At 39.6% G+C, this 12,558-nt stretch overlaps 1 protein-coding gene across 1 annotated transcript in view; it reads left to right on the top strand.

The window, feature by feature from the left end:
* Positions 1-12,238, top strand: part of MAP2K6 (mitogen-activated protein kinase kinase 6) — a 126,071-nt gene extending 113,833 nt beyond the window's left edge. Inside the window, exons 11-12 of the mRNA XM_062216058.1 lie at positions 5,755-5,800; positions 11,365-12,238. Of these exons, the coding sequence (XP_062072042.1) occupies positions 5,755-5,800; positions 11,365-11,442 (124 nt within the window). The 3' untranslated portion in view covers positions 11,443-12,238. The remainder of the gene's footprint in view (positions 1-5,754; positions 5,801-11,364) is intronic.
* Positions 12,239-12,558: the final 320 nt, after the last annotated feature.

Here is a 12,558-nt window from a genome sequence, read left to right as displayed (position 1 = left end):
TGGCCTTACCAGCTAAGCCACAGCACCACCCCCCAAATTAATCCTTTCTTTATTGCCATAAACTACTAATATATTTTCTGTGATACCTCCTAAGAATGAACATTAAATTATTTTGAATTAACTGAGTTGAAAATGTTGTCTAGTGCTTAAAAATGGTACTGATTTTTTCCTTTTAGGCTCATGATTGGCTTAGATCTTTGTAGAAGTAATTTGATTTTCTGTATATATTAATGTATGGGGATACGCCTCCACCCTGCCATAGTCTAGTTATCTCACTTGTTTCGTGACTGATAGATTTAGCTTTAATATGGAGATGGCTGGAAAGAGTGAAGAGGTGGTTACTGGAGAGCCTCTTTATTACTTGATGAAAAGAGGCTGTGCTTCATAACCATGGGCTGGTTCTGTATGATCTTATTATCAAAGCTGTACTAATGAGATTCATTTTCTTAAAAGGACTGTTTTCTGAGTGATCTCCATGTATTTTATGGCATAATCGGGCTGTAGTCCTTTGAGCCTTCTCAAAAACTCCCAAGTCTTTGTGATAAGTATAGAAAGGGAAATACAGATTTGGAAAATTAAGCATTTAATCTCACGTTTTACTTTAAAGAAGGGAAAAGGTTAACCTCTCAGCAGAACTTCTTTTATTCACTGATTTTTACTTATTTGAAATGCAAAGAGACAGAGACAGAGATTGCCCATTTGTTGGGTTACTTCCCAAGTGCCTGCAACAGTTAGGGCTGGACCAGGCTGAAGCCAGGTGCTGTGAACTCATACTGTCTCCTCTATAGAAGGCAGGGAGCTAAGTACCTGAGCTCTCACCTACTTCTCTTCAGAGTGTATTAGCAGGAAGCTGAAATAGGGAGAACTGGGATTCAAATGCAGGCATCCTAAGCTGCATCTTTACTGTTAGGCCAAATGCCCACGCTTGATCACAAATATCAAGGTAAATCCATCTATGTTTTTTATCTCCTACATGGACTCAATGTAGAAAAAGGGTATGTAAGTCACAACCAAGGTAATCTGTCAGAGCATTTGTGACCCTTTGTGAAAGTATCCTACTTAGGTATTCAGTGATGTCACAGCACAGCACTTGCCTCCAGGGAGCAGCCTGACAACCACTCTTCCCTGTAGTACAGATTGCTGCTTGTGAGCTGACAGAAGATCATGGCTTATGGGATGGATTGGAAAGCTGTTAAAGTTACCAACATCACACCCAAGGTTGCATGTACAGCCCCAAGTTTTAGCAGCCATATTTCTTGGCAATAATCAGAGTAAAGCTATCTTGAAGGATAAGAAGAAAGTTTAGCCATTTATTCTTCATGAACTTGAAGTAAAAAAACAGTATCTGCCAAACCTCTCCTTTCTGTACTTATTCTAAAAGAGAACTTGTGGATAATATTTTTTTCCTTTGGTCCCACGTGTGATTTCCTTATCATAGAGATTCTAATGAGTTTTCGTGGTGAGTAGAGCAGACTTATAGACCATGTGTCTGTATTCATAATAGAGAATTCTATTATTTATTTATTTATTTATTTTTTATTTTTTGACAGGCAGAGTGGACAGTGAGAGAGAGAGAGAGACAGAGAGAAAGGTCTTCCTTTTGCCATTGGTTCACCCTTCAATGGCCGCCATGGCCGGTGCGCTGCGCCCGGCGCATCGCGCTGATCCAAAACCAGGAGCCAGGTGCTTCTCCTGGTCTCCCTTGCGGGTGCAGGGCCCAAGCACTTGGGCCATCCTCCACTGCACTCCCTGGCCACAGCAGAGAGCTGGCCTGGAAGAGGGGCAACCGGGACAGAATCCGGTGCCCCGATTGGGACTAGAACCCAGTGTGCCGGCGCCGCAAGTTGGAGGATTAGCCTATTGAGCCATGGCGCCGGCCCATGATAGAGAATTCTAATAGAAAAGGCTGGTATTCCAGTCCTACAGAAGGCTTAGCAAAAGAGTTTCTTAAAAAAAAATAAATAAAAAGTAATCTTGCCAGACTTATGCAAGGGTACTTCGCAAAGTTTGTGGGCAAATGGAATTAAAAGATACATTTATTTTGGTGCATCAATATTGGAAATCCCATGCATAGCTTTTTCAGAATAGGCATTTTCCATGAACTTGTTGAAGTCCCCTCCTTTTCGCGATAACTTCTTCCTGTAGGCTCACAGAAGGAAGTTGCTGGAAACCCACTCCCAACTGCCAAGCTTGCTGGACCTCTTCATTGCATTCCTTCCAGGCCTGCTGAAGAGCTGCAGTGCCAGCGTCAGCCTGATGGTATTTTGGAGTGTGTTGGAGACCCATCCAGATGTCAATACTGTTTGACTGAGAGTAACTAGTATAAAATTGTGATAATCAAGTACTATCTCCTACTTGGTCAGGAAAGACAGTAAAAACCAGCCCTGGGTATTTGTTTAGCTGATGACAAATGTATGGCTTGAGAGACGCAATGTGTTTTGATTCTGTGGATGGACCAAATAGCCCTTCTTGGAAATGATCAGGGGAATTGAAACGGGCAGAAATCCTCTGGTCAGCATAAACTTCAGGCTAGCAATTCTCAAGACAGCCTGAGGCTGTTTTTCAGTGTCAGCTCTGGTCAGAAGCGTGTGTTGTGGCATTTGGAAGAGGAATTAGGGCAGTTAGCTAATTGCATGCTTGAAAATGACAAGCCACTTGAAAATTCAAAAGTCTGATTCAAATCCAAAAAGAAATTGGTGTAGCTTTGAACTCCACAGTTGTTATTGTATACTGAATTTCAAGCACTTCCTATTAAACATGGAAAATTTGTCTTTTCCCCTAACCTTATCCTGGGTATTTTGCTATTCTTAGCTCATGTTTTGAAGTGTTCTTGATGTGAAAGATGGAGAAAAATAAGCTTTATCAGTTATATCAATTCAATAAACAGCTTGGCTTTGCTGTGTAAAAGTTTTCCTGTAATACTCTGTAAAAGTGCATAGGGGAAATTTTGAGCTTTCTGATTAGGGGTATAAGTCACTGAATAGCCTGTTCTCCAGCAGTCTCTGAGGTTTCAGGAATCCTACACACTTTAGGATGGATTCATGTAGGATACTTTCCTCACATTTTCTATATAAATATTTAAAATGTAAAGTTTCTGGAGAAATTTTCATAACTTGTTCCAGAAGTAAAAAGATAAGACCTTGTGGTTAAAAAAAAAATCACTTTTACTTAAGAAATGGAAGCACTGATGCTCTCCTACCTGTTGGGCAGAGAGTCTTATTTCATTATCTTCTAAATAGAAGGTCAAAAATTAACACTACCCCAGAAATCTCTAGTTGGTAAAAGAGGCCATCACTTCAACATTTGAGAAACCAGATTTTCTTCCCTGACCATCATTTCTTTGGTTCTGGTGTTGACCAAATCAAGCTGGGCATGGAAGATTGGGTCACAGTCCACCATGAGAATGTTTCCAGTTCAATGCAGATAAAGGATCGAAATAGTGACACTCAAAGTTAATCACTTGGATATTGAGTGTCAATATAATGTTGTCTTTGTGCTTTTTGTTATTGATTTAGCAAGTTAAATTGTTCAGATTATAGAGAAGAATTTCTAAGTTTTGATTTGTTTGAACATGAGCTCTGGAAATTCAGGGCTTTTGTACATAGCCTGTTTGTTTTTTTAATGAGGGTCTATGTGCACAGTGGAATTGCTCCTAGAGTCATGTTTCTTCTTCTTCAATTCCTTTTTGGGTGAACTAGCTCTTGAGCTTAGAAACACTTTCCTTCCTGGGGTGGGGGTGGGAGGTATTAGTAGAGAGATTGTGCCCACAGGAAGAGGAACCAGTTGATGATGCTTCTTAAGTGAATTCCATCTCAGAGGAACAGCTAGGAGGTAGCAACATGGAGGGACGCCCTAGTCCACATGACCCAAGGCTTCTTGACCTGTGCACTAGTGACATTTTGGACTGGATTGTTCCTTGCTGTGGGGGACAGCCCTGTGCATTATAGTGTGTTTAGCAACATGCCTATAACATCCTGCCATGAAGTATGACAACTCAGATTGCCTCCAGATGTTGCCATACGTCCCCTGGGGACAAAATCACCCCCAGTTGAGAACTACCTTTACCCAGATAAAGAAGCACAGGATGCCATCAATGGGGCTCATTGGTCTCAGGCACATTTTGCATGTCAATCCGTCTTCGACAGTTGATAATTCCTCTTTCTAATGTGCTCTTATTTTTATCCTCAGTTGAGATGACACTTTCTCTCATAGGTTGTCTGTCACTGAGGTCACTAGGTCCTAGGTGTGCCCTCAGTTCCAGGTTGAAACTTCTCTCCTCACATCTACCTGTACCCTGTCCCAGGTTCCCTGGCTTCCACCCACAGCATTGCCTGGAATAAACGGGTAGGCTGCTTTTAAGTTGTTTTGGTTCAGAAACTACTACTATTTTTCCTCTTTCTTTCTTTCTTTTTTTTTTCATTTTGTTTTGTTTTCAACCACAGTTGCTCCAAGTGTCTCAACGACTTCACTCTTACAATTCTGTGCCCTCTCTCCTCATTATGATTAACTTACATGGGTGAACCAGAGCTCATATCACCCATACGAGATCTCATTTTCTCAGAATGAACCATTAGCACAAATCCCAGCAACCTAATAATCTGTCACATTTTGGTTCCTTCAACTCCAAGCAAAATTTCTTTCCATTTCAATGCCAGGCAAAATTCCTTTCCATTCATGTATGATTTTGTGTCCCGACGGACACAGGTGTCTGCAGGTTGCCTTACAACTCATGGCTTTCAAAACCATCCTTTCCTCCATTCTGTAACCTGGGATTCTAACCCCCAAGTAAACTGTGCTTTTTTTGTTTCCATTTTACAGCCATGGGTGGATACAGGATAGGGGCGGGTGGAGAAGTGGGGTGTTGGGTTTGTCTCTTCACCTTGCTGTCGTATTACTTTTGTCTCTGTAATCAAATGTTATTAAATGGCTGGGTAATACTGAAAGCTGAGTGATCAGAAGTCACTGACAGTAGTACATGACCACAACGTATTTATGAGAAGAGTAATTGCTGAACCACTGGTTGAGTGTGCTTTCTCTTTGATTAGCCAAGATATAGTAAAGAGGAATTACCTTACAAATGTTATGGGTTTATTTCTTCTGTCTGAGGCAGATTTGGTTAGGAGTGATGAAAGCAAATTATACATTCAGGGAAACCAGAAGCAAAGGCAACAAGATAGTTGAAGACAGTAAAGAGGTTAATAAATGTAATATAGAAACACCTGCCAATTTCCTTGTCAATCAAGATGGAATTAAAAGCTGTTTTGAAGGAAAATACATCAAAAAGTTCTTGGAAAATGGAATTAAAAGGTAAGTTTATTTTGGTGCAAAAATTTTTTGAAACCCTTGTGTAATTTTTGTATACCATGCATTTTCTGTTAAATTTTTGAAGACCCTTTGCATGTATGAATTTCAAAAATTTTGTGACAAGATAAGCTTATGTTTTAGTTTCATTTTCCACAAACTTTTTGATACCTCTTCATAATATGACAATAGATCAGAAAAAGCCTGAATGTCACTGATTACAAGTATTAAAAGGAAATTTCACACACACACACACACACACACCTATATTTCACAATAAGGTACACCCAGAATGGAAAAGCAACTTATACATGTACCAGAAAAAAGGAAAATCAAAATGAGAGGCCAGTATTTTCAATATATTGTAAAACTGATTACTAGAGTTTCTGAAATCCTAGTCCATCTAGTGAAAAGTTGTTGCTAGATTTTAATGTGCTTAATTTTTTTCTTTAGCTTGAAGAAGAATTCCAAAGAAAGGCCTACATATCCAGAGCTTATGGTGAGTATTGTTAGTAATGTAAACAAGTTTTCACTACTACCTAGTAAAGGTGGAGGAAGTAACTCTAAATTATAATCAAGTAATCACATTGGGAGACTTGACTCATTGAGACATTGGTAACAGAAACTGAACTCAAGAAAAGAGTTGAGTCCTTCATTCATAGTATATCATTCTTAAATATAAGCTAGAGCATATCACTATTCCTAGCAGTTGTTTTCAGTTTAACAATCCTGTCATAATATATGAAATGTATATTTTAAATGTAAACGATTTTAGGAATAAAAATTACTAATATAAATTAAGATTACAATTAAGATTATAAAAATTACTAATATAAATTAAGAGAAGCGTGATTTAAGAGATTTTAGCAATGAGAAAAGCATAAAGATAAATGACCAATCAATTTCTGATAAAATATAGGATTCATTAAATGAGCGTTTTTTGGTAGGTGGATAAGGAAGGAAAACATAACTTTTCCCCCACTTCTTGTAAGATAAAGCACTATTAATTTGAATTATACTACTTCCGTGTTTGCAGTTTATCATTCTTTCTATCTACAGAAACAGTGAAAATAAGACCTCAGTGTCGTTGCTTTAAAATAGATTTTAAATTGTGGGAATTCCAATTCTAAGCTAATTCCAGATGATTCGATGGGGCCTTAACTTGGTGATGCTTTGTTCAACATTTGAGTAAATGTTGAATGTGGGAAAAACACATTTTGGGGGCAAAGATTATAAAATTCAGACTTTTTGCTTTGTTGTGTTAATCCCTCCCTAGATTTGTTTCAGTTATCAAACTTTTAATTAGAGCAGGAGAAGAATTAGGTTCATGCACAGTTCTGAAAGAGACAGAAACCAATATTGGAAGAGAAATATTCCTGTGGCATTAAATACTTGTTCCTGTGCTTTCTGACCCACAAGCAGTGTTTTTCTCAAGCCTTACTTGGGGCATATATTAGAAGTATCCTGGTGAATTATAACAAGTGAATGGTGCTGTGCGTGAGACCTGGGGAAAGGGCACCTTGGAGAGATCAAGTTAGGGACAGTTCTGGAAAGCTGTCACTCACAGCCAGTTGTGTGGGTTTTCAGTTCTGGTGGTTAAGCTTTGATTTAAGTGTGGCCCATTCTCCAGTTGGATAAATTGGAGCCAAGGTCATCTCCTTGGGCTTCTGTTGTTCCCTTAAAAAGGCAGTCGCTGGTGCTCAGCTCTCAACAACTTCAAGCAAATAAGATCCACAGTTATAGAAGAAAAAAGACGAGTAATACTTGTGAAAAATCTCAACATCCTACATTTTGAGTTGAGTATTTCTTCTGTGATTGTTTTTTTAATAGCCTTGTCATTCCTGGCTAACCTTTTTTGGTATGCTTATGCAACCCCTAGGCCATTTTAAAATTAATTTTACATAAAATTCAGTAGACTAAAAATGATCTCTATAGACATTATAATCTATAATCCTATTTAAAGTTTATTTATTTTTATTTATTTGAAAGACAGACTCACAGGTATACACACACACACACACACAGAGTGAGAGAGAGAGAGAGAGAGCGAGAGCCAGAGAGAGCGTGCGTCTATCCACTGATTCACTGTCCAAATGCCCCAGCAGCTGGGGTCAGGCCAGGCTGAAGCAGCCTGGAACTCAATCTGGGTGCTCACGTGGATGGTAGGGACTCAATCATTGAAATTACCAACTGCTGCCTCCGAGGCACATGATTAGGAAGCTGGATTGGGAGCTGAGTTGAATCACGCATTCTGAAATGAGATGTGGGTGTCTTGAGAAGCTGCTAACCCATGGCACCACAACATCTATCCCTTCTATGATCCTATTTTAAAGTCGCCTTGGTGCTTTTGAAAACTAATTTCACATAAAAGAAGAACATTTTTTGTATACAAGGACTCATCACAAAGTTCACAGAAAATATATAGTATGAAAAACCATACAAAGGTTTTCTTTTTTTAAAAAAAGTAACAAACAAAAACTTATCTTTCAATTCCATTTTTCCATGAACTTTTTGGAGTTCCCTTATATTTTTGGCTTTTTAAATAAAGAATTTTTTTCTTCCAAATGGCCTTTTATTCAGAAATTTCATTGTAACACACTGGAGGGAAAAAATGCTTTCTATATATTTACCCTTGATGGATTCTACATTCTTGATAGCTTTCAGCACTGTGACATTTTATAGCTTACATATTAATGTTGTAAAATCATGTGGACTCCTCCCCTGCTTCTTTCTATGGCATTAGTTTTTGTGGTACTGGAAATGGACTTGCCTTTTAAGAACCATAACTATTCCTTGTTTTTCTGTGGAATTGAGGTTTTTCAATGGAAAAATCTGAATCCAAACTCCCTGATTTTAGCATTGGGAAAACACACGCAGCGAAACTATTGTTTAGATTTCAAGCGTTGGTGAAGAAATAGGGAGGAAAAAGTATCCTTCCCCTAGGTGAGGGACGATATCATTAAAGCCTCAACCCAGATGTGCACCTCCCAGGAATCAACGTGTTTCTCTCTGTACTACAGATTGTGGGGTGTATCCCTGGTAACGTGCCTCATTTGCTTGTTCTTCCAAATGTCTCTCAAGACTCCCTAGAGCTGTTCTTTGACAGGAAGTTTTAGCTAACTTTTTCTGTGAAGGTCTGCATGGTTGGTATTGTAGACTTTGTGGCCTATGAGTTATGACTCAAATTTGCAGGTGTAGCATGAAAGCAACTGTATTCAATTTGTAAAGAGAAAAGTGGCTGTGACCGTGTTCCACTACAACTTTAAGAAACAGGCGCTGGGCTGGATTTGGCCCAGGGACCACAGTTTGGTAACCCCTGTCTTAGATAATAACATAGGAAATGATAAGTCACTCAAGTCGTTGCCCATATAGAGAAGATTATGTTCTCCAAATACGCTGGGAAGTCTCAGATTGAATTGCAGTGTGAGACAAGGATGCCTGAACACGTAGACAGCTAGTTTTGGGGGATGCAAAGTTGTGCATGGGTTATGGGGACCCGTTTTCTCTTTATTCCTGGCAGGATGCTCCTGGGTCTCCCTGTTTTTTCTAGGCACAACAGTGAACATGAATGGTGCAGAATCCTCTATTCATGTACCTGAATCTTCTTTTGGGAAACAGCCTGGGACTATGGTCTGGGGATTGTTCATGGTACCTTTTGCTCATCTCCTTGTTTCTGTCCTTGCTATTCTTGATCCCTTACACATCTAAGGAACTAGTTCCCTCCCAACCCTTTTTCAGCCTCAAAACCCACACTAGAAGACCAGTCACACTTTCCATTTTGACATCCCCTGCCCCTGCCCTCCTGGCTCTCGCAGCATTTTCCCAGCCTGGGAATAAACTGAAAGCTAAGGGTTTTTTAAATTAAAGACTTCAGGTCAGGTTATTTAATTCATTCACAGACTCAGGCTACATCTGCTGAGCTAATAGCAACAGAGTGAGAGGCAAGGTGGGGCTGGCAGGCATTGGAAGCCATCAGCAAGATAATCTGAGGTTTGACGTGTCCTGTTTTGATAGTAAAAAGCTTTTAAATACATTAAAGGATCTCCAAATGTCAAGAGGATGTGGGAAAGCTAATAAGCATGATGGTAAAGCACTTGGTAAGTGTGCTGTGTAAGTGGTTGGGAATTGAAAGTGGTGCTGCTCTTTAGTTGTCAAGGAGCTCAAGATGAAAGGCCCGGCGTCTAGGTCTAGTTGATATTGTGGCTATAAGGCTCTGAGCCAGGCCCAACCTGTGCCCTCAGATGGGCAAAGACAGAAAACCTCTTCCATTTTCTGAGTCACAATACTTAACAATGACCACCTACCTTTTGGGGGCGGGGGGGGGGGGGGTTATTTCTTTGTCCCTCTCCCATTGACATTGTTTCCTAAAACTTCCATGGGTGGGCATTTGGTTCCCCACAGGGCTGACTCACTCAGCCCTCTGCTGTCAAGTTTAAGACAAATATAATTAGACAACCTACGTATAGGCAATATGAAGGTTGTAAACCAAAATCCCTAAAGTCAGGGGAAACAGAGTGAGTCATCTACATGTCTGCATGCAAAAAGCTCGTATTTAGCTGCTGGACTGATCATTGAAAATAGTGCCTACCACCAGACAGTTGGGAACATGGGTGTGGCAGGCAGGAGGTGGCTCTGGGCACAGGGTCCCCATGTTGCTCTAGAGTTGTTTGGTTGATTCTGTTACTGCTGTCAGAACTGTGGGTCATGGCCTCCTGTATCCCTTTTTGATCAGAGGTGAAAGGTTCCGTTGTAATAGCCAGGCACTTACTGTAAAACAAAATTGAGCAACTGGAAGATGATTGTTCTGGTACAGAGAAAATGGCTATCCCTCAGAACTGTTTTGAAATGTGTGGCCTCTTCCATTGTACTGTGCCTGTTCTCCAAGCAAAGTTTAAGACCCAAGAATTTTTTAAAGTTTATTTAATCTCAGCTGCATAAACAGAGACCATGCTTTTCCTTTTTAATCTTTAATCTCAAGGTTGAATTTTCTTTGCACATGGCCAGACTTGGGCAGTCCAGCACACCCTCCTCCAGCTGGACCAAGTCTTCATCAAGAGAGAAATAAGGGTAACCCATGGCTGTAAATTTGGCTTTGAAAATGGCTTTTATTGTTTCTGTCCAAACCGGCTCCCCTGAGTCAAGAGCAGAAACTCGCTTCTTCACACATTTACTATTCAACAAAATTGGTTTCTCATTCTGTTGTCAATTTCATGGGAAACGAAGCTCCCTAAATCTATGAAATTTCTATCTTACTTTGTGGGGTTATTTTTTTATTAAACTTTTATTTAATGAATATAAATTTCCAAAGTACAGCTTATGGGTTACAATGGCTTCCCCCTCCCAAAGCTTCCCTCCCACCCACAACCCTCCCCTTTCCCGCTCCCTCTCCCCTTCCAATCACATCATGATTCATTTTCAATTCTCATTTTTAAATCATAATTTTGGGTGGTCTTTGCCAATCTTTGTGTTTTATTGTAGTTGGACTTTATGTAGTATAATTACATCTATATTTTTAAAAGCAATAGATATATAGTCATCAAGATGGAAAGAATGGTAACTAAGAAATATTTTTTTTAAATATTCATTTTATTTATTTGGAAGGCAGAATTACAGAGAGAGAGAGAGAGATAAAGAGAGAGAAAAAGATGTTCCATCCACTGGTTTATTCCCCAGATGATGGCAATGGCCGGGACTGAGCCACGCTGAAGCCAGGAGCCAGGAGATTCTTCTGGGTCTCTCACATGGGTGCAGGGGCCCATCCTCTGCTTGATTTCTCAGGGAGCTAGATCAGAAGTGGAGCAGCCAGGACTCCAGCCAGTGCCAATATGGAATGCTGGTGCCACAAACTGCAGCTTAATCCGCTACTCCACAACACCAGTCCCCTAAAAGATACCTTTAAAATGTTGGCATTATTAGATGTGTGCATGATTTTAAGAGGAGGAGTAGTCCAAATTTGCCCTGGTAGGCATATTTAATGTTTGTCGAACAAATCTGTTAATTTCCTAGTCTTATATACAGTAAATGATAAATGTTAATACTCTGTTTTTCTTTTTTTCCTCCCAGCAACATCCATTCTTCACTGTACATGAATCCAAAGCAACAGATGTGGCATCTTTTGTAAAATCGATTCTTGGAGACTAAAAAGCAATGGACTTAATCAGTTGACCCTACTGTGGATTGGTGGGTTTACAGGGTGAAGCAAGTTCACTACAGCGCCGATAGGAAGTCATCTTTGAGATAATTTAACCCTGTCTCTCAGAGGGTGTTTGCTCCCTGTTTTCTTTTCTTTTTCCCCTCCTTAGGGGGCCTTGGAATCTATAGTATAGAATGAACTGTCTAGCTGGATGAAATATGATAAAGGCTTAGGACTTGAAAAGATGATTAAATATTTAATGATGTGTCATATGAGTCCTTAAGCTTCTCAGACTTCTCTTGTTTTTTTACAAAGTGAATGCATTGGCCCTGGCATAAAGGTGCTACCATAGTGATGAAATTGTAAGTAGATTTGTTGTGTGTACCACTTATTATTTTAATATTTATGTGTAAGCGCTTGGTTGCAAAGATTCCATTTTATGCAAGAAGGGAAATGCAAAAGACAAAGTTGGGTTAGCAATATTTATAGGGCTTTTATTTTTTAAGTTCAATCGTGTCTGTGGTCCAGAAGGAATTATTTAATATGCATCTTTAAGAATATTATAAAGATATCAAAAAGGACCTCTTCTTGTGAAGTCTCTGTGCCAGCTGTCATGGTTGCTGCCACATTTTAAACTGCTGCTCAATCCTGGGTCATCACCACATATTTTAGGTGAGGGGCAAGACATCCCAGTCAATCCTACTCTTTCCTCAACTGTGGAAAACATAAAAGTCATTTTTATCACAGCACCAACAGTAGAAAAAAAAAAAGGTGGACATTTGTGGTATAGTATTAGTGGAAAGTGATCTGCGATGTGATTTACTATCTACCTATATATTCACATACCTGTATGTGTGCGTTGGTATATACCAAGTCCTGCCAAAAGTGGCTTCCATGAACATCTGTGTTTAGTTAGGAGGACATTTGCCTGACTTGAAGGGGGTAGGTCAAGCCACAGAGAACTTGTGCCTTCTTCATTTATCCCTCCTGCAATGTATATGCCCTAAGGATTGCCTTTTAGTTAATGTGTTCTTTTGCTTTGTTTATTTGTTTTCTTGTTCAATGAAGAAGCCTTACTATTAATAGAAGGGCTGCAATAGAAGAAAATGAAAGGCAGTTAGTGG

Source organism: Lepus europaeus, chromosome 18 (genome assembly GCF_033115175.1).
Source record: "Lepus europaeus isolate LE1 chromosome 18, mLepTim1.pri, whole genome shotgun sequence".
NCBI lineage: Eukaryota > Metazoa > Chordata > Mammalia > Lagomorpha > Leporidae > Lepus > Lepus europaeus.
The sequence above is the reverse complement of the archived record's forward strand: the minus strand, read 5'-3'. Positions and strand labels throughout refer to the sequence as shown.